Here is a 27,132-nt window from a genome sequence, read left to right on the forward strand (position 1 = left end):
TATGTATTCCTACTAATATCTATGTAGTTTGTGATTTCTGTGGCATTTAATTTTGTCCTCCTTTCCTTAAATCCTCATCTTGTTTAAGTGTTAGCCTCCCAGACTGGCAAGCAAGAAAGCTAAAACTCAAATGAGTGTATGCAACTCTCCTTAGGATAAGGGTCTTTTAGTAGTTAGAAACGTAGGATCTGGAATTAGAATCCCTGAGGTCACTGCCTCATTTAGCACCCACTGCCTCGGGTGATTTATCTAACTTCTCTATAACTCGGTACCCTCCTCTAAAATGGAGATAGGACTATCATGAGAGTTAAAGGAAATACCTAGGCTATGCTATGCTATGCTATGCTATGCTAAGTCACTTCAGTCGTGTCCGACTCTGTGCGACCCCATAGACAGCAGCCCACCAGGCTCCGCCGTCCCTGGGATTCTCCAGGCAAGAATACTGGAGTGGGTTGCCATTTCCTTCTCCAATGCATGAAAGAGAAAAGTGAAAGTGAAGTCGCTCAGTCGTGTCCGACTCAGAGACCCCGTGGACTGCAGCCCACCAGGCTCCTCCGTCCATGGGATTTTCCAGGCAAGAGTACTGGAGTGGGGTGCCATTTGCCTTCTCCAGGCTAGTGCCTTGTAAAAAACAGTGTTGATAGAAGAATAGGAAATATCATTCCATAGTGTGAACTTTATAAAGGACACTGAGAGCTGAGTAAATTGAAGAATGCAGGAAGAAGATGAACCCCAAGAGACTTGGAAAAATGGTAAAGAATTGAAGGATGATGAGGAAATGTTAGTAGAGATGAGAAAAAAAAAAAAAAAAACAGAGGAGACACTTAAATAATCACCTATTATTCAAATCTAAATTTTAAGATATTTATCCTATAACTTACTCAGCAAGTTCGATAACAGAATGAAAAATGATTTCCCAGTCAAAAGGTATCTATTCTTCTTACTTGCTGAAGACTTCTGGATGTCTTCTTAGAACACTAGCAAACAAAGTGAGCTCAGGTGAGACACATCTCCTTGGAAGGAATCTTAATTTCCAATAACATTTCACAGTTAGCAAACCAGAGGTACTTCTAACATTTCAATATTGAAACCACTACTCTATGAAAAATCTGTCTGGCTTCTTTTTTACTACCCTATGTCACCTGAGAGATTTAAAATATAGTCCTGATGCTTCTAGGACTCTATTCAATTTTGAAAACAACAGTACTCTAAATTTCAAATTTAACACCCTATAATAAAATTTAAGTTTCCCCAAGAAACTTTCCTTGTTTATTAGATCCATACAAGTGAAGAAAAAGTTCAGTTTAGATATACTATACGCCAAGACCCAATTGAAGCGTTCTTTGATGCAATAATATTTTGGGCCAAGGAAAAAGCACATGGACCATGCATATTAGGATCATCTGGAAAGACACTTATTATGAAAGTTACAGGCAGCTTTGCCTAGTGCTTAAACCTGATGTGTGTATTTCTTACAAACATGTAAATGAGCACATTGCGAAACAGAGTGACAGTCTCCTTAGACTCCTTAGTCATAAATGCAAAGAATCAAATTTCGTAAGAGGAAAGGGCAAAGTCAGATGTTTAAGACAGAGGTCTCTAGCAGAAGTAAAAATGGAGCCACTTCCTTCAGCCCTTCTTGTCTTTCCAGAGAAAAGTCTCTGCTCTGAATCCTAGCGCTGAAAGTTACAAAGAAAGAATAAAGATTTGAGAATCTAAAGAGAATGAACAATTTAAAACAGAACAACTCAATGTACTTAAAATTTGTAGCAGAACTAGTGAATGAATTTCCATCCATGAATTTACTTTATTTCATTTAGTATTGTTTGTTTGAAAAGACAAGATTGTGAGGAAATAGTTCAAATCATGCAGGACAGGCAACCAGGGCCAGAATGGGAGGCCATGGGAGAGCTCCGTAATGAGACCACTAGAAGGGTCAACAATAGATGGACATAAAGCTATAGAAACATCAAGGCATGTGCCACTTGTTCAACATACATTTGATGTAATTTAGCAAACCACCATTTAAAATACAGAAGTCATTGAGAAATACTGTATATAAATTCTATTATCTTCTCTCTTGAATGAATAAGAAATGACAGTTTTGTTCCTGATTTATGCCATATATCACTTATGCGAGACTTTGATGAGACACTAAACAGTAACAGAAAAACTCAAAATATTTAGCTCTTAGCACAATGAATTCCTTATTTTAACTGTAGATATACTGGAATAATAACAGTTCCATCACTTTCCTCACATGAAACTTACCTGGTAAAAAAAAAACATTATTTCCCATACTTGAATTAAAGTGAATAGATGTAAATGAAAAAAGTGATGCACTTTCCCCAGTAAGGAACTTGCACATTGCAGCAATGTGCCGATCTGATAAATGACAAGTTTTTCATACAGAGTATAAAGATGCCAAAATACCAAGTACTTTTTTTTCTGTGAAAAAGAAATTAGGGGAAAAAAAGATCTAAAGACATCAAAAACAAGGGGAAGCTACTTGAATGGAAGAAGGTATCCAGATGGATAACTGAGAATGGATGAGGAAGTTTATTCCTAAGAACAATAAATGCAGGAAAACAGATACCACCTTAAACTGCCCATGGCTACCTCCCAGTTTAAAAATGGGAAGAGTTGTCACAAACTCTGCCTATAGTAGGCTTTATCTCCTATACAAGTAATGTTTAAATCCCAATTACATGCTCAGATGAATAGTTTTCAAGCTTTCAAAAATAACCTATTTATATCCATTGGGAGTGATAACCTCTCAGCAATAGGAGTGGCTTACTCAGAATGGCTGGCCACTCTAGTATTCTTGCTCAGAGAATTACATGTACAGAGGAGCCTGGCAGGCTACAAGTCCAGGGGTTGCAGAGTCAGACACGACTGAGCAACTAACACTTTTTTTTATACTTCGCTCAGTCGTGTCCGACTCTTTGCGACCCCATGGACAGTAGCCTGCACCAGGCTCCTCCGTCCATGGGATTTTCTAGGCAAGAGTACTGGAGTGGGTTGCCATTTCCTTCTCCAATGCATGAAAGTGAAAGTGAAGTCGCTCAGTCGTGTCCGACTCTCAGTGACCCCATGGACTGCAGCCTACCAGGCTCCTCCGTCCATGGGATTTTCTAGGCAAGAGTACTGGAGTGGGTTGCCATTTCCTTCGCCAAGGAATCTTCCTGACCCAGGGATCGAACCCAGGTCTCCCGCATTGTAGACAGACAGACGCTTTACCTCTGAGCCACCAGGGAAGTCATTTACTCTGACAGTACTGTTCAAATGGAACCATAAAACAGGTACAGAATGGGAATTAGAATGTGTCAAAAAAGGACTGGAACTACAACTGAATTAAACCCACTTACTCAAATATTTTCTCCCCACAGTTAACCACTGATCTAAAGGCATGGATTAATTAAATTAAAATTGCAATTATTTCAAATTTTATCTATGAGCAAAATTTGACCTTATCTATACAACTTGTTTTGCTGTAATTGTCCATTGATGGTAATGAACTAAAGAACTTTTAAAATACACTGTAACAGATTTTTAAGAAATAAAAAGGGAGTAAGAAAATATACTTTGTACTTGGAAGGACATACCACAGGCTTCTAACATTTAGTTAAAGAGACAATGAAAATTAATCTACAATGCTAATGAATATAAAATTTAATGTCATGCCTATATTTCTCATAAAGAAAGAAACTCTAACGGGCTTACCCTACATCTTTAATGTTAAAAAAAAGTTAATGTTTTACAATGAAACTGCTAAACTGCTACAGATTCACAGAATACACTCGTTGTCTCTTGAATATTTTTGATAAAATTATATTATTGCCATTATTTTCAAATAACTTATGATCTTCAAACTTTAGTCTAGATTAGAGTCATTAGTTAATAATTATTTGAATATAAAAATAGAAAATAAAACTCCCAAAATGAAACTTCTTGAGTTCTGTTCCCTCTACTTGCTAGGTAGTAGCTAGTATCTTTACCCAGGTACTAGCTGTGTGACCTGGGTCAAGTCAATCGACTGCTCTGACTCTTAGTGTCTTCATCTTCCTTTAAAAGCAGGTAGAACCTACCTCTTAGGGCTATTGTGGGGAGTGAAAGTGATAACATCTAGCAAATAGTAATCACTAATAATAGTAACTATAATTTTTAGTATAATGGTAATGCTTTAAATTGCATACATACATACTCTTACTTTTTGTCTGGCCTCTCAATTAAAATTTTTAGGTACTTCAAAAATTATATTTTTACGATCATAATTAATCGGATAGATTAACTTCAATTAATAATTTGATTGAAATAATAAAGATAAAATATCAATCTTAGTAAATTATACATGTATGAAGATTCACAAAGTTTAAATATTTGTGCTTAAACTACTGTAAGAATATGGGACACATCCAGAATTTAAGACATCTTCTATTATGCTGAAGAACTAATGTTAAATATACTTTCATTTTGTTTTTTATTTCTACATAAAAATCTAGAATATATATACTGTATCCATGCTTTAATTTCTTGGTTATAACTAAAACACTCCAAAATTAAGAATTTAATAAGAGTATTTTAATAAAATTCAATAATACCCAAAGAAAAATTCTATAAGAAAGTCAATTATATTTGTAATGAATGTCCACCATGTGCCAGAAAGTACCAGAGAATTTTAACAAGATAGAGACAAGATAATAGCCTAGAAAAATCATGGGGAGGTAATTATTAGTCACCAGAAATTAAATTCCTTCAAGTTTCAAAATTAATTGATGAGTTCAAGAAGTAACAAGATTTTCTATCAGCAAGCATCTCCTTAACTGTATTTAAAGCTGTTAACAGCAGATCACAAACATTTCAAAACTTTAGCTATTCATACATAAAGGAAGAATGCCGCAAGAGATATCCACCTGGATTTCCCCTCCACTGGTGAATTTTAGACATGCAGTGTTTTTGTAGACAAATGGCAAGGAGAAAATCAATCAGATCCAATTTCAACAGCCCACTAAATTTCACAATATAACAATGGAAGAAACAACGTGTGTTACATAATTTACAAAAATGTCAAGACGTGTCATAAATCCAAAGACAAAGCAGAACAACAGTATTCTGAGATAGAGAACATTATATTATATTGATGAGTTCACCATATATTTGGCAGACACCAAATTTTATGATAAGATGCTTGAATGCCTATCCCAAATTTATTTTCAAAACAGGAGACTCCAGAAAATAGCCATTGGGAGGATTTTGAGATTCTTGGTAGAGAATAATTATAAGTTATGTATTTGGTTAAAAAATCCTACAGACTTAACTAAAATGGAACGCTCTAGGCAATTTAAAAAGAAATCAAAGATTCACAATACCTTACTTAGCACAAAGAAAAGGAAGAAAAACCTGATGCAAACTTCACAGAATCTCCTGCTTTCATAGAGAATTGCATAGCAGTTACTGCAGATATTGGATGTCATACTCCTCAAAACAAAATAAGTTATTTCCTTTGCAGATGCTATGGCTATATTTCATCTTTTCTTCCCTTTTAAAGATTCTGTCATGTTAAACTGTTACTTAACATATGTTTGAAAGTTAATGTCAATAAAAATTTAATAACCTTATATTTATAAAAAGGCTGTAACTTTTCAGAATTCACAAATTCTCCTTTTAAGAAAGAAGAATTTAGTATCGTGCACTGGGACGAACTGGAGGGATGGTATGGGGAGGGAGGAGGGAGGAGGGTTCAGGAAGGGGAGCACATGTATACCTGTGATGGATTCATTTTGATGTTTGGCAAAACTAATACAATTACATAAAGTTTAAAAATAAAATAAAATTTAAAAAAAAAAAAAGAAAGATGAATTTAATTGTTATGATTTTACTGTTACTTCCTTAAAAAGAGAAGAACATGATAGCAAGAATCAACATAGGTTTTTTTCTTTATGTTTTTGTGCATTGTTTGGTAAAAGAAGTTTTAAAACACAACTGGGTAAGAACATTTAAGATCTAATCTCTTAGCAACTTTGAAGTATATATTAATATTAATAATTGTACACATAACACTTTACACAAAATGTACGTTATATCTCAATTTTAAAAAAGGAATGGGAATTCTGATGGCTTAGATGGTAAAGAATCTGCCTGCAATGCGGGAGACCTGGGTTGGATCCCTGGATGGGGAAGATGCCCTGGAGGAGAAAATGGCTACCCACTCCAGTATTCTTACCTGGAGAATTCCATGGACAGAGGAGCATGGCAGGCTACAGTCCATGGAGGTCTCAGAGAGTCAGATACAACTGAGCAACTAACACACCCATACAGTGGGATTCTAAACAGATAACAACTCATAAAAAGCACTTCACTATTTCTGAAGTGCTTTCAAATAATTACTATCACATTCGTATCCTCACAACCTTCTTTTAAAATAAATAGAAAAGTTATTTTCACTACCCCCATTTTACATTTGACAGTAGGAAAGTTCCAGTTGACTAATCCAACATCTCCCATGTAGTCACAGATAGAACTGAAACCTGAAATCAAGTTTCCAGACTGTTCTTATAAATCCGAGTTGTCTATAGATTAGTAAATCTCAGATAATAGCTACAACAGCAATGAAATACTCTCAGAGAGTCAAAACAATTTCTTATTGACATAACCTAATGATATTTTTGTGGAAAACAACTCCCAAAATTACAGTTGATTAAGCTTTCAAAACTTAACTTTCATATATGTATTGCGAATTACAATTCCTCGCTAACTAATAAAAGTGAACTAGAGAAGACAAAAATGTATTAGGTGATGTGACCCAATCACAATTGCTTTATTCATCACAGCCATGTTCTTGAGATCTGAAAACATTCATTTCAACACTTGACAGCATATTAACAGTTTCAATATTGTGGACTTCTGTTCAGTTTGCTATGGGCAAGAGACCATGCCTTTACACAAGCTGGTGGATCGATTGGTCTTTGGTAGAATCTTAGTTTAAGACTCTTTAAGGCACTGATTTATGCACAATTGATCTGATCAGCCATCCAGTCAATGTGATTTATTAGCTAAGATGGCCAAAACCCTTTTTTCTCCTTTTTCATGCAGTAGTAATTCACCTCATTAGAGGTAGAATCATTATAGGAAGTTAGTGAAATAAGAAGTTGAACCTGCCAGCCTGACTCCTTATTTCCCCACAAACTATGGACCCACAAAACAGAAATAGCTGGTCGCTAAACGCAGATCTTCTGTGCCTGCAGGTGGAAGCCAGAGTACTCTCACTGTGGCTAGAGATGGATGAAGTGGATTAAAGGCAGTTCTAACCTTCTTCCACTATGATACATTTCCAGAGAGCACACTTGTCCATTTACCTTCCTGAGAAACTCATTCATTTAGTTTCTAGCACACATTTTTGTATTTATTTAACCACAGTAAGACAAATGACTTATATTATTTTGTAATTATGGTGTTTAACTAAACATAGGACTGGCAATGTGTATAACGGGGGTTGTCAACCTACAGTATACATGTGGATGCATGTGTACACACACACACACACTCCCAGTGTTACAGGAAATCCGATTCTGAATAATTCGCCTATGGGCAAAATACACATTTGTATTTGCCAAACACTTCAATTTTTCTATAATATTTGGAGGGAAAGTGTCTATAGATTTTATTTGTATAAGAGCTCCTTTCCTCTCTTTAAGCTCTATCCCCCAGCCAGATCCTTAATCTTAAATTTCCACTGACCACTGATTACCTCCTTAAATATTTGTTGTTGTTCAGTTGCTAAGTCATATCTGACTCTTTGGGATGCCATGAACTGCAGCACACCAGGCTTCCCTGTCCTCCACTATTTCCTGGTGTTTGCTCAAACTCAGGTCCATTAAGGCAGTGATGCCATCTAACCATCTCATCCTCTGTCACCCCCTTCTCCTCCTGCCCTCTATCTTTCCCATTGGGTAAGATACAGTCATTCCATGAGATGGTTTTGGAACAGAGTATTAACTCACTATCATCTCCTTTTCCATTCAATATGCTGCTGAGAGCTCAAAACTCGGAATGTTTACTCTAGTTGCCTCATCCATGCATTTCCATTTGACTTGGTAGAAATTCCACATATCACAGTGATTTCAGGGGATGGGAGCTGCTAATAGCTTCTCCCTCAGATCTTATCCTTCTTGAAAAGAATAAACACCCTGCCACTTCCCTGCCTGCCCTCACCCACACGATGGAGGTGATAAATGAAGATGCAATACTCTAAAACTAAAGATTTGACAGCCACACATCAGAGTGATTAGGCAGTACCACAATGTTGTGAGGTGGTCCATTTTTTCACTATGTGCTATAAAAATTGTGAATAGCTTTGATCTAAAAATCCAGATTTGCTTAAACCCCAGTTATGTAATTTCTGTACAAAAGTCTACTATGAGCTATACCTTTGATTCACTTGGATGAATGGCTCCTTAATAATATGCTGAATGAGTGCACAATTTTTATGCTGTTGCTGAACACTGTTTCAGTAAGACAAGCTTTAAAATAAAGCAAAGAACAAGGTAAGCTACAAAACATATGAATGTTTTTTTAACTCTCACAGAAACTACAGCCCCACCTGTCCTTATTATTACTAAATCAGCAATGCCAAAACGCAAACAAGTTTAGATATTGAACCGTTCAAAAGAAACATGATATGCTGTGTATGGATGAATTTGTGGGACTGCATATTTGTAACCATGGGCTTTCCAGGTGGCATTAGTGGTAAAGAACCCACCTGTCAATAAGGAGACGTAAGAGTCTTGGGTTCAACCCCAGGGTCAGGAAGACCCCCTAGAGAAACGCATGGCAACCCAATCCAGTATTCTTGCCTGGAGAATCCCAAGGACAGAGAAGCCTGGTGGACTAAAGTCCAAAGGGTCACACAGTGTTGGACACAACTGAAGCGACTTAGCACAGCAAAGCATATTTGTAACCACATATTCAAAAGCAGAAACCTTTACTGAAAGAATCTCAGATAAAAAATTTGCAATGTCAAAAGCACATCAGTAGGACAAAATATAATTGGGGACCTGGAATTCTTATTCTCATTTAATATTTGGGGCTAATTTATCTAAACTTTTCTTTACTCTTCCCTATTAGTAGAGATTAGTTGAAAACACACAGATTTTCCTGATTTAGATTTTGTTTCAAAACTTTGGCTGAATTATTTTGGTAATTATTGCTGTTGTTGTTTAGTCTCTAAGTCATATCCAACTCTCTGCGACCCCGTGGACTGTAGCTCACCAGGCCCCTCTGTCCATGGAATTTCCCAGGCAAGAATATGGAGTCCGTTGCCATGTCCTTCTCCAGGGGATCTCCCCAGCCCAGGGATCAAACCCAGTGTCTCCTGCACTGGCAGACAGATCTTTTACCACTGAGCCACCAAGGAAGCCCCATTTTGATAATTACCTACTTATTAAAAGAGTTAAAATTTCATGTTTATAATACAGTTTTAAATCTATATTGTCATTTACATTTGGTCTGTTGTACTAATAATAGTAAAATTCCATTGATTTAGATATGTTCAATTTTCCAAATAAAACTCTGCCTAAGTTATTAATGGCTTAAAAGCATATTTTCTTTTCCTTTAGTTAACTGTATTTTTCTGAGCACCAGTTTTATAAATAGAGTAAGACACTCCAGGGAAAATATTGAGCTGTACCTAGTGGCTCTCTGGTTGTTGAAATCACTCACTCTTTAGACTTGTGAACCACAAAGCACCCACAGCTCAGCAACTCCCAGAATAGCGCATGCCACGTCATGTCTTACTGCTTTAACATAGTCTTCGAATTCTATCCTCCCAATATAGCTAAGCTCAATATTGAGGAGCACAGCAACAACTGACATCAGAATACAGTCTACAGACTACAGACAACGTCTACAGAATACAGTTCTACCATAAACATATGCTGCTAATATTTAAAGAATACAAATTTATCTTAATTTGGAACTACTTGGGATAAACACTTTAGTTTGAGACCCCAGATGTTCTTACAATTTTGTCTTGTGTAACTTTGTTCTAAAGTGAATGTATGGCCTAGTAAAATTCTCAGTGGGCTTCTGCACTGGGTTAAATGTGAATGTACAATCTCTGCCTAGTCAAACTACACACTTACATGGTGAGAGTGCCAATGAGTATGTTTCATCAGACGTTCCTGGAGGCTGTCTGGCCAATAGGAGGGGTTTGAAACAGTTCCCTAATCACTGTTGAAATCACTGATAGTACTGTCTGTCCACACTATGACAGACAAAAGCTGAAATGTATTAAACATAGCAATCCATCATCCTGCAGATGGAAAGCAGGAGCCAGGCGAGTTCAGAGGCAGTGACTACCCGCTGCTTAACAAAGGCTGGAGTCCTGACAGTTCAGTCCCTTCCTACCTCCTCACTACCACCCCTCCATCTAAGATGAATGAGTGTAATCAATGAGGGAGAAAGCCTGCTGAGGACTTCAAATTCAAACATTGTTACATTTAAAGTGCTGCTTTTTCCCCCTAATCAGAGCTGTTATTGGAACAGTTTTCTCCAAATATAAGCAGATAGGTATTTAAGTAAATGAATTAAATGAATAAACTGTATATTCAAGAAAGCGCATCCTTAGAAAATACCGCATTGGTATGCCATGAAGTTTGGAGAGCCAGTTTTGAAATAAAGATTTGATACAAACATAAAGGAAGTTTTCTCCAAAAGTCACTCAGTTAAGGTTACGTTTACGCGGTTTGAAGCAACTTAATAGTTTGAATGACCAGGGGTTTAGTTTACGCGGTTTGAAGCAACTTAATAGTTTGAATGACCAGGGGTTTATTATCTTTAAATAAGCACCAAATAGAAATGAAATGCTATTTGCTGAAGTTTAGTTCATTTCTCATACTTGCGTCTAATATGGGCATGAGTCACAAAATAGCCAAAGGGAGGGAAAAAACCCTCAACTGCTAACAGCACATTAACAAAGTGTAGAAACGAAAGACACTTTTCTTTGGATTTCAGCCTTGTCATTTCCAATTTTCTGCTCCTTGGACATGCTTGTATTCAAATTCTGGAACATCTATTCAGCATATCAATCCTAATTAGACAATCTGGGTCTGGAAAGGATGAGAGCTAGGTCATTTGCATAATTTAATCATAAATACTCAGTGATACATATTTCCAAATGCATTTGTACAATTATCTTTTCATCCTTGGGGCAATGGTATTAATATGATTAGGCAATATTTCTGGAAAAAACAGACAAGTATGCACTCTTTTTAACTGCAGCTTAGGGCGATATGAAAAATTAATTAATTTCTGAAGAAAATCAATTTCTCTACGTGACCACATTAGACATTGCTAAACCAAGACTCGGAAAGCTCTCTCAATCACTGCATTTTATCAGATGCTTCCAAATTCTGATTAGTATGTGAACAATTCAATAGAAAAATTAGTAATATATCAAAAAGTAGCTCAAATTTTGAAGAGATCTGTCTACTTTTCATTTCAGGAATACTACCATGCTTTACTTTAATGCATTGTGATTTAACCAGTCAATGAAAAGCCTGTGCTTTTGGTGTGAACTTATCTTGAGTGATCTTTTATTAATGCACATTAACCAATTTCAAGGACAATAGGATAAAGTTACCTTTGAAATGCTTTCTCAAGCAATGGATTTATGTTTATCTAAAATAATCTTCACACGAGACTGTTTATTATGAAAAAAATTAGGTAAACAAATTTATCCCAAAGAGTACCATTGCTATAAGAAAAACATTTTAATACACTTAATAGAGATATAAGAACCCAGGTGGCTAATCTGATTTTTTTTTAAGAGATTCAGCTTTGTATGTTGATTAGTACAAAAGAAAGAAGTCACATTTGTGAGTTTAAATGTGCTATTCTTCTCTTTTCAATCAAATGAAAAAGTAGAAATGCATGCAAATATTCAATATTCATTTAATTTGCATAAAGGTGCTTGAACAAATTTTTGATTCTAACAAGCTCATTTTTCATGCGTTTTGTCTTTCATCCTAATCTAGCATCTGTCATTCCTTTTTGAAGTTATTATCGGCCCAATTCCCTCTTGGACATGGTTGCTGGGTGACCGGTATCTTAGCACCCACTTTGACAGGAACAGATGTGAATCTGATCAAGAGATTTCCCAAGAGTACCTGAAATCACAAACAACTTTTGTGAAAAACAAACAGCGTCCCTGTCATGGGCCCTTATTTAACCCACTCCCCAAAAGAAAGAGCAAAATAAGTATACGTCAGATCAAATAAATACCATTTGAATTTCATTTCCTAAACTTAGAAGAAAATAAACAAAAATCAATTCTATTTTCACACTGTTGAATTGGAGGAATCCAATTTAAATATCAACAGCTCAAACACCCAGCTTGGATAGATATTTCCACGTAATTCGTATTTACTAGATTTCACTAGAGTGTCTACCAAACAAAAAGAGGATTTATTATGAGGACAATTTAGGTAATAAAGGTATTTAAGAGAATGAAAGTCCAAAGACTTCTTGTATTAGGTATGATATAAAATTCTATGAAACATCAAGGGTCACTCTACTTAAAGAGAATTACCTAAAATATAAAAGTTCTACCTCTCTTTTCATGCATTATATAGCAAGATCTTTCAAACTGTTTTTCTTTTTTGCAGTTCACTTGGTGCCCTATCAGTCATTATTGAAAATAGGGCTGCAAAGTGCCACTGAAAGACGAAGAAAGAAACTACACATTATCACCAGTACAAAAGTCAGAATAGGTTGCCTTTCCTAAACTAGGTTCTTTGTAAGATGTGGTCGAGTCACATGATCTATCTCCTTTCCTTCCTTTCACAGTCACGGAATGCACAGAGCAACAGCCATGTCAAATCCCCATGAAACTAGTTGGGTCAAACTTTGAAATGAAAAGAAATATTTGTTGCCTTTAGAAATATGACATCAGAGTGATCTTAGGAAACATCCAAACGATGGACTTAATTTTCAGCTTCATTCAAATGCTGTGTGAAGGCAAGGCAGAAAAATGTTAGCTGACAGTGAAACTTAATTTTGTACCACATGACAGCCAATAAAAAATAATAAGCAACACATGTTTAAAATCCTAAATATTTTCTCCCTGATGATCACGACTTATGATAGTAAGTGGAAGGTACCTTCCAATGGAAATCTCTGTGTTTTTCCTCCAAATTCCAAGAATTGATTGTTATAATCATTCTTACTAGGAATTTTTATGTTTGGTCCTTGTTAATAAAGTAACTAATTACCCAAATGACTTTATTAATGCTAAGTGAAAAAAAAGTGAAAAGTCTGAAATTCTTTCTAGTTTTTATTTTAGAAGGAACTTGCTAACCTCAATTTCAAAATCAATCATGGAATTATTTAACCATTATAATGGTCATTTCATATATGTGACTGGAGGGTATATATGTATATGTGTTGCTTTACCATTTATAAAATGTTTCTATGTATACAAGATTGAGAGCAAGTCATTCCATGTGATGAAGTAGGTTCTAAATCTAATGGTGGTCATTTAATGTTGCCAGTTATAAGCAAAGAGATATTATAATCCTACCATTTTATATTAGTCACCATTTGCATATATGTGATATGGCATTTTGATATTCCAGAAATTAAGCAAATGATTAACATCACTTTTCCAACTTAGGCCCAGTCCACATAACTAAAACAAAACTGGCTTTTATGTATGCAATTTGTCAATGATCTCCTTCATTTGTTACTGCTGGTGGCAAAAGTAGCCTTCTGGAAACATTTTCAAGTGATTCAACTAAAAATAAAATAAGAACTTTAACCTTCTAAAATTTGAGCCTAAGAAAATAAAAATATGTTCGTATAAAAATTTGTATTCTGAAATGTAATCACAGGGAATAACTCCCTGGGAAAAAAGTTTTTTCACCTACTAGGACTGGCTTTTCTGTAACAAGAAATTAATAAAAAATACAAGGTAACTGTTTTACTCTAGGATGCATATTCAAAAGTTAGATATTTTACTTTAAAAAGTAGCATCTTAGTCACATGTGAAAACGAATAGCTGCAAAATTTTGATGGCACTGTGTCTTAAGTGTGAAATGTCCTTCATGAATAGTATTTTGTAAATTTCCTAAGAATATATAGTTACGAAATTTGGGAGTTAAACAGGTGTTAACAGAAAGAAAATCAAATTTGACCCAGAAGGCTCCAATATTAAGGTTTGAATTGGGATCAGTTCATTCCTTTCCCATGGGGTAACTTGTATAAATGTAATTCTATGGTTTCATAAAAGCAGGTCAAGTTTCTATCCCTGGGGGTCTTTTGGCAATTTGAAGCATGGAAGCACTGTTCCTGGCTACAAGTTCAAATCTGCATGTATTGTCAATAGTGTGAAGACCAAAAAAAAAAAAAAAAAACCGGTCTGTCAAAAGAAGACATTATTCATCTTTGATTATAATATACATTTGTCAGAGCATTCTTAGAAGGTATGAATAAAGGTGTCAGAGGTCACAAGTCATAAAATATTTTGAAACCACTTTTACTAACTTATAAAATTATATGCATATAAGATGATGCAAAAAGGAATGTGAAATATTTTTACTTAGATAACTAAATGCAAAGATGAACTTCTTACCAAATGTCATTTTACAGTTACTATGTCCAAGTGTTTTTATTTTTATTTTTTAATTCTTCAAGCTTTAGATGAGGTAGTCTTTTAAGCAATCACTATTTTATTAATATAAGCTCCTTTCTACTTTGCAAAAAAAAACGCGTGCATGCCTGCACTTTTCTCAATGACGTAATGACTTGACAAATGCCATGGAATGATTGAGAAAGTAATGGATTTCAATTTCACTGGACCTCTACCAGGTGTTTTCAAAGACAATTACAGTCCACTGCAAGAAGTGGTAATACACATCTCCTTATGTAGACCTGCAGATTAACCCATTGACCTCATTCCTAAGTCATCTCATTGATGGCAAAGCTTTTAGAAGAGCAATCTTTTTTTCTTAGATTATGAAATTGTTTTCCTATCATTTATCCACTGATTTTAAAGGATATGCTTGCTCTAAAGTGCAAGCAGCAATGAAATAAACCAATAAAAGATGTAGTACGATGACATCAAGCACTTTAAATGTTCTTCAATAATGTACATTAAACTACCTAATAGTTTAATATCAATTTCATACAAAAAAATTATCAAGTATAAATATTTTTCATAGAGAATTAAAAGTATATCTTAGTTATCATAAAATATAGGTCAAGGAAAATCAAGATGTGTTTAATCACTATCTTAATCACCATATAATGTTGTATTTATAATTATATTTTAAAACATTTAAATATAAACTGCATCTTTCACCCTAAATTAATTTTAAATACAGTTTTCTGTGGTCATTCACTAAAGTCAAATTGGCTTTTCGTGTGTCATCTTATATTAAATAAATTATAGAGAGCAAAATTAAGCTGTTTTTATAATTTGTTTGTCCTCTGTCTCTATGCTGTATATGCCTTTTATGTGCATATGTGTGTAGGTATATACACATATACATATATGTAAAAGCTTTTCTAACAAAGATATTATAATTCCTTAAGCATAAGCATATAGACCACAAATGGGTTAAACTTAATACAAACGAAAACATCCATCACAGAGATTCCTAAAACACTGATCAAAATTTTACACTTGTTGCACACACAAGAACATCCATCCTAGGATAAAATGTGTGATTGGTGAGACTACAATTCAAAATGCTCCAAGTTATTCATTTAAAATCCAGAGGCACTATTAAACTACAAACTGCCTCACTTAAGACATAATTATCATTTCCAAAAAGTTAAGCTAAAAAAATCAAATATTTTAAATATAAAATAAGAATTAATACTATAGATATAGACTACATCAGTATTTAGCAGAACTGTGATGGGTTCAAAGACTAGTTACACCTTCAGTAATTTGTTTAAACCTAAGCAAAATGTTTTTTAAAAATAAGGCTATGAATAAAATAGCTCACCTACTGTTGCTATTAATACAATTTCAGAAAACAATCAGCTTAAGATTTTAACAAAACACTCCTCTGCTTGATGCGTAAAAGTAATGAAATATTTCCTAATTAACATGTTCGAGATTTTTAATTACCTTTACTTTAAAAATGACCATATTTTTTAAACTGAACTAGTAAATTTTTACTAGAAATGCTTCTATGTGTTTCTATAATATAATATAATTCTCTGTCAACTAGCACTCTTTCTTTCTGATACATTTTCCTTGTCCTTGAAGTAAAGTCTTTCTTTTTTCTGTTGTGACTGGAGAAGTAATCTAATTATTTAGAAAGTTTTGATACCATATATAAATTCAAAGATAAGTTACACCGTGACTTTTAAATACTTCGTTTAACCCTCTGTTAATTTATTCTAAGGACAGGAAAACATTTCTCAATTCTTCAATGTTACTAACCAAAAGTAACCAATCTAATTTGCTGTCCATTTCACATTTGCTTTGAGAAAATCATGTTTGAAAAGCATATCCAATTTTTTGTCAAACATATACACTACCTTCAAAATCCACTGCATAAATCTACTTATAGTTAAATTATTGTTATTCTCAAATTATAGTCAATAATTTCTATTTCCTGCAAGAAACATGCAATATACTCTAGGTACTGTGTTCATCTTAGACAACAACACATTTTAGATGTTTTAGTTAAACAGCCTATTTTTTTTTTTTTAATCATTACTCTCTGAAACTTTTTTTTAAGGCAACTGGCTATTCAGTGTGTTGCCATGCTGCAGAGTTTTAGACACTTGAATATATTTTTAAGCAAAAAAATATAAGACAAATTAAACACATAGAGAATTTTCCAGTTTAGTAAGACATCTTTGATAACTTTCACTCAAGTCACGTATGTTTAAATGTGTAAAAGAATCCCAGCTTGATATCCTGGATCAACTCCAAACTAATATGAATCAGAAAGCAATAGGGCCACACCTTTAACAAAATTTAGTCGTTGAACATTTGGATATCCTATTTAGAAAAACCTACATGCAAATTTTTCCTAATGAGTGACTTAGAATCCTCTTATCTTATAAAATAAGTCCAAATAAGAATACACAAGAAATTTAAAATGCACCCGGCTTGAGGTTTCTGATTTTGGATCAGGTTGTGATTAGCATTATTCTCTATTTATGGTTATATGTACTTAATAATTAAAATAAATATGTACATTCAAGTTAGACAGGTATCTGGAACAGGCACACTCAAAAAATTCTCAGAAACCTTCTCAAAGTATATAGGTGCATCAAAATAAAATGATCCACCATTTAATCCAATACTAATTACTAGACTTAAAATAATAACTAATTACTAGACCTATTCTGGTTTTCCAAAGAAATAATTTGGTAACCTAACTTCACTATTCTAATTGAGTCATTTCTATTCTGTGACATATTCTAAAAAGGAAATGTCAGCAATTAAGTTATTTAAAGGACAGCTAATGTAGCAAAAAATTATTTTTGATTGGAAATACTTCTGACCAATTGAGGAGAAGGCAAGTAAAGGAATTTGAAGACAATGTGGACTCACAGAGGCTCTGGTATGCAGAGATATATGAGATTTATGCAGATCAAGGCCTTTGATATTCCACTTACCTAAGCCCCATTTGGTGGGTTTTTAAAAAATTCAGGTTTTCTTCATTAAGAAGTAAATTATTGAATATAACAAATATAATGGAAAAGAGACTACTTAATGTAGTCGCTAAGTCTGAAAATATAAATACAAATGTATTTTTAATGTATTCTTAGCTAGAATTTTTAGCTGCAGCAGTCACAGAGACAAACACACACACACACACACACACACACGCCTGACCAATCACAGTGCAGTAACTCAGTAGTTAAAAGAATGGCACATGCTAAGGTCATTCCATTCTCATAATAATTCAAACATAAAATGATAGAACTTAATATTAAATACATATTAAAGCATCCAAACAGTTAATATCAAGTTTATCACGATTTTTATTTATTTTAAAGGTATATAACATCATGTGATTTCTCCCCCTGGTGAGCAATCTGAAAATGAAATCCTGGAAAGATTAAATTCAGGCAAAGTTGAACTTTTTATAAGAACCAAGTAATGAAGACCTTAAAACTAAAATGTTTAGTGAAATCTAAAAGACTCACCTGTATCTATTCAGAAGGCATATTTCAAACTAAATTCCTCAGATACAGATTTAAAGGGAGACATTTTACAACCTGTGAGAGTTTCATATCTTATTGAATTTTGTAATACATGTGTTCTATGTTGCTAACACAATGCAATTTAAATGATTATTTTATGTGATTAACAGAGGCAACTGTGTGAAACAATTTAGTAAAATAATCTGGAAAGATAAAATAGTACTAATTGACAGTCAAAGCACAAACTGTTCTTAAAATAACAACTACTTGGTTGCACATTAAGCTAATTTACAAATGCTACTTACATTCCAAAAACAAAACAGCAAATGAGAAACAATAAAGCGTATTATGTTTTCGTATGCTAGTGAATCACACATGGTAAATCACCAAAGAGAAGAGTTATTTATGCTCAAATCCAGCCAAGACTTTAATCAATACTGGGTGTCACATCTCAGGAGGCTGAGGGAGGTAGTGAGGCAAAAAGAGAGTGGCTAATATTGGTCTCAATAATTTATACTCAATTTCCGTGATATGTGGTAGATTAAGCAAAAAAAAAAAAAAAAAAGCAGATTTAGACTAATAAAATGAAGTTTAAAAATTCTGTCTTATATGTAAATGCAAAAATTTTATGCATGAAAACTCTGAAAATCAGCCTATTTTGCAGTTTATTTTACATAATACTTGAAGCTTCACAAAATAAAATACTATATACAAATCAAATTAAGTGTCTCCCGGTATTAACTGTGGAACTCAGAAAGTAAACAAGCATGATCTTTATAACTATGTGCACTTTGTTACAATAATGAATATAATATTATTGGAGACTAACTCCAAGAGAAAAAAAAAGTAGGTTTTTAAAGATATTATCTAAATAACTCAAGAATTTGTATTTTGCAACATAATTTGATTAAATAAGGTAAACCCAAGGTTAGAATACTCTTAGATTTTATTTATGTATTAGCCATTAAACTGGAATTGACTAATATTTAAAAAGCGTTCAGAAATAAGTGATAAGACCAAACTTTCACGTTTTAGGTCTTTTCTTCTAATTATGCCATATTTTTTTTGAAATGTTATAAAACGAAACATTAGGCTTTATAGGAGCCATTAATCGACTGTAATACAAAACACTTCAAAAGCATAGTCTCTTTTCATTTGAAGTAATTTTTTTAATTTCTCTGTGCCAAGTATCATAATTATCTGTGAGAAGTGAGACTGTATTGTGTTGAAACTTTCTACACAGAGGCATAAACGCATAACTCCGTGCCATGCAATGAAGGAAATGTTAAATAAATATTGCCATTTTCTGTTAAAAAAAAAACTTCTGACAAAAAGAAGCAAGCCAAGAATTAGAAAATAGTTTATACTTCTTATACTAAACTTGCATTCATATATTACTACTGAACAAAAAAAGACATGTAAATTCTCTCAATTTGCTGTCCATAGATGGCTTTGACTTCTAAGACAAAAGAATACTGTCTATGAATAAATGTGTGATCAAACTAACTGGAATCTTTTCAAGTTAAAAACTCCACAAATCTAGGTCTATGTAGGACCCAAATCACAAGCTGGTTTGGAAGATCCTGAGACAAAATCATCTTCTGGTAATATTCAAAGAAAAATTCATTTTCGATAACAAAACAGAATCAAGTCACTTTTCATTACCTGAATTCACAGAAAATCGAATCCTAACCCAAACCTCCAAACAAGCAACTGACTCAGATAAACAGTCTTGACCATCTCCATAATTACTTTTCTCTTGTTGTTGTTGTTTAATGGTTACCAGTTAATTAAGTGACCTCTGTTGCAACAGCCATGTTCATGCAACTAATGTTTAGTTTAAAAATAATAACTGGAGGAAGCTGATCAAGGTCAGATTTTGTCCTTTGACAACTTTTAAATATATTTCCTTATATTTTCTTTCATGTTTTGAAACCCCTATTTTATTTAGCTTTACTATCAAGGAGGTGACAGTCTCTGTTTCATCTCCTTGTGGTAATGACAGATGGCTTCAACATTTATTCTAGTGCTCATAGATAGCACACTAATGCAATAGCCCCAAGCAAATTAAATGCACTCCGAGTTTTTTTTTTTACTAACTTACTGAGCCACTTTGAGTAAGTTTATGAACCTTTCTTTAACATCACTTTGGTTCCTCAGATTTCCTGGTATCTAGATGCTATTAAAAGACATAGTAAGATATATATTCTATAAAAAGTTGAAAGTGCTAAGATTTGATGTTTCTTGCACACTATGTGTGTATTATTTCATATAGTTTGCCTTCTTGCACCGTTCTTCTTCTGCATAAATTATTCCTTTAGATAGTCTCTTAAGTAGCCAGAGGAGAAAGAAACAAGAATGAAAGAAATCAATATATATAGATGAATAAAAAAGGATCTTAATAGTAAGGGAACAAACTGGACTTGAATGAACAGGATAATTTTAGTTTGGGAAATTCAAGATGAAAAATATTTTAGCTATTGCTTCCAATGTAAAGAAATAAGGCAATAACACTTGTAACTATCACTAAAAAGTAAGGCATCACAATGCAAACAGTGTATTTTGGTGAGAGTTCAGTGATAAGTTTTGTATCTTCTTAGTCAATGGCAGAATTAGGGAAACCTAGGAATATATCTGCAACTACACACCCCTTTTCAGTATTTACATGTTATTTAGGCTTGAGAAAGTCCTATAGTTGATAAAAAGATCAAAATGTAACAGTAAATCAACAAACTTACCACATTTAACCTCAAATGGAGTTCTGGAATAACACATGCCATTGTAAAGTATTAAAACTTTAGAGTACTGATAAGATATTTTTGAAGGGGTAAACAGTTTTACTGAATTTAACTTTTCTTGGTTCTGAAAGTTTTAACTCCAGAGCCTTTGTTAACCTCAGGGAAAAAAATAAATATTTAAAAATTCTTTCCTGGTAACTTTAAGAATATTCTCCAACCATATGGTGAGGACTTCAATTCCAAAACCTAAGCAGAAATTTTAGAAAAAACAAAAGCATCAAGGAAATAATTGTAAGACGTGTAACACTACCTGTTTTAAATTGAGCATAACTTCGTAATCTTTGAAGCAGTTTTCTCCAGCAATTTTTTGTGTGTTATCTGAAATAGCCATTAATTATCTAGTACAGTGTGTGCTGTGAGAAACACACAAAGAAGATTCAAGAGCAGAGTGGTTTGGTTACTAAAAGGAAAAAGAGCGCTTCACCAATTTACTGGATAGGTATTTTATCACAATCTTATTTTATCAGTCTTATCTGAAATGGCTTCAGATTTCAACCAGCATTCTTTATAACAACTCCGTAACAATTTTCTGCCCTGATTTAAACAGCTTTAACAGAAGATTTTTGGCAAATATTTTATACTCTGTACACCCAATTGTCTCTGTAAATGATGTTTAGTGATCAAGATTCACCCTCAATCTTTACTGCCACCTGTCCATATTCTTGGGCACGCGCGCATACACACGCGCGTGTTCAGCGTTCACCAAAAAAGAGTAGAAACGAAGGTTCAAAATCTAGATAAACACTCATGCCCCCCATACAAAGAATGAAGTAAACACGGAAAAGAGTTTCTGGCTGGGTCAGGGTAGGACATTTACTGGATTGGAGTTGGAGCCTTTCTCGTGTTCCCAGGGCACTAACTAGCCAGAAGTCTTCCTCCAAGGAAGAAATAGCTAGGGGCTTTTCTACCCCGGTTTCTTTCTGGTCTAGTCCTGCGCCTCTCTCCTTCCCGCCTCAGTTTCCTTAGTTATACTAGGGGCACACATAAAAAGAAATAAAACTCCGTTCCTCCTCCCAATCTTTAAACTTATTTGGAGGGTACCGAAGTTTCCGCACAAATTTTGCGCGCAGTTCCCACGCGCTCACTTCGAGACTCCAACTTTCCCTGCTTTTTACTCGGCTTCTCTGAACTTCTCCCTCCGCAGCCAACGGTGGGGACAAGACGGTACAGTGAGAGTGGGTGGAAAGGATCACTTCTACCCCGAAACTGACAAGTTACCCCACTCCCGCCCCCTCTCGGTAGATCCTCCCCCAGTGAGCGTTCATTAGCATAAAACTGGTCCGGCCGGGCTCAGGGTCCCGTGGCCTCCAGGGTTCGCGCGCTTTGCGGGACCAGGGGAGCCACGGCACCGGTATTCAGGTCCACAGAGCATCCCAGAGCAAAATCTGCACCTGCTCATTGCGTGAGCTACTAACCTTAAAAAAAAAAGGAAGGAAGGAAAGAACAGTTTGGAGAGAGAGCGAGACAGCCAACTGCTGTCTTCCCTCCCCATGTCTCCAGTTCAGCCTCCAAGAGTCCCAAGCACCCGGTCACCTCCCCCAACGGCAGGAACATTGCCGGTACCCTCGCGCCTGCCCCGGGCAAACGTACCCCTTTATCTTCTTTGCACACACACGCTCGCGCGCGCGCGCGCGCGGACACACGCACAGATGCGTGCACACACAGACCCCTCCCCTCCCCTCCGCAGGCTTGCCCTCGGGTCTTCACGGCTGAACTCAATGTGAGTCCCCCGGGATTACTCTGGCCTCCCGGCCTCTGGGACCGTCCCCCTCCCGACCTCCAAGTGACCCACGTCCTAGGCTACCTCGCGGGGCGCTCACCCCTAGCGCGTCTTCCCGCTCCACGAACCCCGCGGGGCAGGGTTACGACCTCCCTCCGCCCCCAGGATCTAGCCCCGCGTCTCCGAGCAGCCGGGCCGGTGCCCGGCGCCTCGCGGTGGAACCCGGGTCCGAGGGAGCGCGCAAACACTGGCAGCAGCGCTGAAAGCGTTCCCCAGACGTCCGCGCAGCCCAGGAAGGGCGCTGTGGCCCCTGGAATGGCACCATCCGCCTCCTACCCGCCCAGTCCGCCCCGAGACTTGGGGTTCCCGCCAGCCACATCTGTCGAACCCCCGCGTCCGGGCGAGCAAGGGGCGGACCCGGCCGGAAGAGCGCGATCTGGGCAGGGTGAGGTGCCAACTTCTCAGAAAGGTCGGGAGCGGCCAGCGAGCCCCGAGGAAAGGGAGCAGAGGGCCGCGCTCGACCGGGGCGCGCGGAGAGAACGGAGCCAGGCAGAGAGCGAGGGAAGGGCGAGGGGACCGGTTGGGCAGGGACCAAGGCGGCGGAGACTTCCCTCCCCACCCCCACCGTCCCCCTGGCTCTTTACCTGGCGTTGGTGCAGTCATTGTAGAGGGTCTCGAAGTCCTTTCTGGAGATGAGTTTGCAGCGGTTCACTCCGGGCTGGATGGCGCCCAGTCCCCTCAGGATGCGAACCTGCTCCACATTGCACACCACCGGCGTGATCTCCAGCCGCTTCAGCTTGGTGTAGACCGTGTGCAAGCCCCCCACCAAGTGCTTCAGGAACAGGTCGAAAGCCTGGGGCAGGCAGATCAGCTCGCAGCCCTCCACCGTGAAGGAAGCCACTTTGGCCCCCCTCAGATCCACCATTTTGCACTCATTATTCTGGGGGGTGTTTTCCACTGGGGACGGGGTCGAGTACACGGGTTTGCCGGGGAGGGGGCCGCAGCTGCTGCTACTGCTACTGCTGCTGCTGCTGCTGCTGCTGCTACTGCTACTGCTACTGCCGCCGCCGCCGGTGCTCGCGTTGATGGGGGTGCTGGAGGCGCCAACGCCGCCGCCGGCGCTGATGCTGCCGCCGCCGCCGCCGCCGCCGCCGCCCGCGGTCGCCAGGCTGGGGTTGCAGCCGCCGCCGCCGCCGCCTCCGTTGCCCGCGCTGCCGCCGCCGCCGCCGCCTCCGCTGCCCACGCCGCCGCCGCCGCCGCCGCCGGTGGAGGTGACTGTGCCCGCCGCCGCCGCCGCCGCCGCCGCCGAAGCGATGGGCTCCGGCCGGAACAGAGTTGGCCCCGAGGACGCCGGGGGCCCGATGGACGGAGCCGGAGACGAGGTCGCAGAGGAGGTGGAGGTGGTGGTGCCGGAGGAGGAAGCAGACGTGGAGATCGGGGGTTGAGGGGGGACCAGCTGGGTCGGAGGGATCAAAGCCGCCGGCACTGCCATGGTCACATATAAGGGGGAAACAGAAGGAGGAGAAGCGAGGGGAAAAGTTGCCACACACACACCCCCGGGGAGGGCGAGGGAGGGAGAAAAGGGGGGAGGGAGAAGGAGCTAGGGGGCCACAACCACCACAACTCTGGGAGAGAAGAGAAGAGAAAGGGACAGAAGGGGGGAAAGGAGGTGAGGGTGAGAGAGCGAGCGAGCGCAAAAGGGGCGAGCGAGAGAGGCGCTCTGGAGAGAAACGCACAAAAGTGTCCCGCAAGTCGAAATGTGAGTCCTCTCCGGGGGCTGGGATCGGGGGTTGGTGGGGAGGGGGGGGGGGGTCGGGCGGGGGCGGGAAGGGTCGGCTGTGGTTGTGTGGGTCCCGCTCTCTAGCACAAAGTTAAGGATGAAGGTGAAAAGGAGGAGGTTTGAAGGACTTGGGTTCTCCCTGGCAAGTACATTGATCAAAGATTGAGAGGGGAATGACAGAGAGAAAATGAGCTGAAAAGTGCAGGCTGCCGGCTGGACGAGTTGTTGTTGTCACACGGTGCAGAGGGGAGGAGCTCCGGAAACTTGAAATACCCTTTGAAGCCGCAAAAACCTCACTCACTAGTATTAACCCAAATTATCCAACCAGGAACTCGGAGCAGAGACTCCGAGAGCGCGAGACCCAGAGAAAGCGAGAGAGCGGGGGAAAAGGGCGGGGAGGGGGGAGAATAAGGAAAGAAACTATGGGAGGGACCGCGAGGAAAAGCCGAGACCCAGAAGTGGCGATCAGAAAGAGAGACCATCTACTTTTCTACTACCGTTAGATTGCATGTCTTAATATTACATTTCGTCTGAGAAGACTCGTAATTTTTTCCAAAACCGTCTAAGCAATCGCCTGCCAACTTAAAGAGGAGCCAGAGCGCTCCGAGCTCTCCTTCAAGGGATTTAGGATGTATCTTGGCTTTTTTTTTTTTTTGGCAAGAGACATAAATGAAAACACATCCCCTGACTTCATGATTATTAAGAAATTATTTTGAGGAAAATCCACATGAAGCAAAGCGTATGTTTTCTGTATCTGATTATTTTATCTGTCGACTCAACTATTTATTTGTTTAAAGGTAGTGAAAATTCCAGGAGAGTTTTCAATTTGGGGGGGGAAAGTCAGTCTGAAATAGCTTAAGAATCATGGAATGCTCTGTATTCAATTCTTTATTTCCTAATAGATTCTGGAAAGAAAGAAATGCTTGCTACAGAAATGTGGATGGTTCAGGATAACTTCACTTTCGCCTCAAAGGTCAGAAATGCCAATCATATGAAGAGAATTTGAAGAGATCAGGCATCCCTGAAGATTTAGAAAGTGGGGGAGGGGGTGAAGAAAGCCCTACTTTTTCTTACCTAAAACTCTATAAGTAATTAACCCGTCTTGCATAGACGCCAACCATCTTCTCGTCCTTTAAGACCTAAGGCTAGTTGCTAATGTGTTATTTGAATAAATATATATATCTATATATGTAGATATATAGATATATATATTCACATATATTTGAAGACTATCATTGTATTTTGGGAAAGTCCTTCTCAATTTGCAGAAATATGTTTTGTAAATAATGAACAAAAACAAAGCTCACTAGTTGACTTGTAAAGGCAGAAAGGGTAGCTATGCTTAAAAACATTGGGCTGAGTTTAGGGTCACTCTCTTCCTGTTTGCCTTCCTCTTTGCTTTTCTTCCCTTTTCTAACTTGTTGCATGGAAGTGCTATTTATTCAAAAAATTTGACCAATCTCTGATTTGAGCACAAGTCAAGTCTGTTCTCGGTTTATATCACTAGGAATCTTAAATAATTAGGCTTTAAACCTGTCTGCACATGTTCATTAACTTCACAAGATAGAAACAATGCTTTAGCATTTGACAGATTTCAAAAATAAACTATTAGCATCAGATTCACAGTTTAGTATTGAAATTATTATCACATTTCTTTTTATCTTTTTAATTCTTTAACCTTTTTGAAGTCTACTGTCAAAAGGTGTAGGAAATATTTATAGAGAAATAGGGCACTATTGACTAATTTGTCTAAGTTTATACTAAACTTTTGGGGATAAAGCAGTTATATCAGGAGGCTTTCCTGGGTCATAAGAATTCAAAAAATTGATTGTTGCTAAAAAGTAGATTAACTTCTATAAGATAGCTAAAGTGTATACAGTTGTTTTGCCTAGTTAGCCAATGTAGTTTGATATATTCAGAAATAATTTATATCAATTTTCACTCTTATCTGACTTCAGTTAAAAGTAGGGATTGGACATACATTACATAAATCAGAACACTTCTTTAAGTGTTTAAGCCTGTTTTGGGCAACAATACCTTTTTTTTTTAAATTCCAAATGACTATGTTAATCAGTAGAGTTGAGAAAGAAGATATTAAGTCCTGAGAAACTAATTTTATTTTGGAATTGCATGCACAACTTAAACAAACTTGCTATAGTTTTTAAAATGCTAAACTAGTTTCTTCATTTTAAATTCTAGTCCTGCAAATGGAAAAAAATTGAAATTAAATGCCCCAAATCTGCTCTAAGTATTCTCATTTCTCACATTTCCTTAAACTGTCACTCACTCAATACCTGCCACTCTCAGAAGCCATGGACAGGGAGTAATGATAGCTGACCATGCCATAATCCCACCCAACATCAAAGCAAAGTCCAAATTTTCTGCAGGAAAACCTGTGTCTCCCAGCATGTGCTCCATTCAGAGGCAAGGCTTGGGGAGCTGGCCCCGACCTGAGTGGAAGCTTCCTCCCCCTCACCCCCATCTCAGGTCTCTGAAGTGGTTTTGTTTTTGTTTTTTAGGAACTACCACGTACCCCTTTGATCAAACAGTAGTATTAGAAAAGGCACATAATGCAAATTAAAATATTCAGGAAAGAAAACCCTAGAAAAAATTCAAATTTTTTCCTTTCCTGTTTTTTTTTTCTTTTTTTGAGAAATATTACC

At 37.3% G+C, this 27,132-nt stretch overlaps 1 protein-coding gene across 5 annotated transcripts in view; it reads right to left on the reverse strand.

The window, feature by feature from the left end:
- DACH1 (dachshund family transcription factor 1) overlaps positions 1-24,321 on the reverse strand; it is a 478,746-nt gene extending 454,425 nt beyond the window's left edge. For 3 of the 5 annotated variants that reach the window (XM_086328516.1, XM_086328514.1, XM_086328515.1), the window contains exon 1: positions 23,334-24,321. In XM_086328516.1, the coding sequence (XP_086184642.1) occupies positions 23,334-24,181 (848 nt within the window). In that variant the 5' untranslated portion in view covers positions 24,182-24,321. Of the gene's footprint in view, positions 1-22,789; positions 22,920-23,333 lie in introns of those variants that run through there. The other 2 variants (XM_086328518.1, XM_086328517.1) reach the window with 1 other exon arrangement.
- Between the last annotated feature and the right edge of the window lie 2,811 nt (positions 24,322-27,132).

Source organism: Bos grunniens, chromosome 12 (assembly GCF_055505025.1).
Source record: "Bos grunniens cultivar Pamir isolate PY7600 chromosome 12, Bosgru_T2T1.0, whole genome shotgun sequence".
NCBI lineage: Eukaryota > Metazoa > Chordata > Mammalia > Artiodactyla > Bovidae > Bos > Bos grunniens.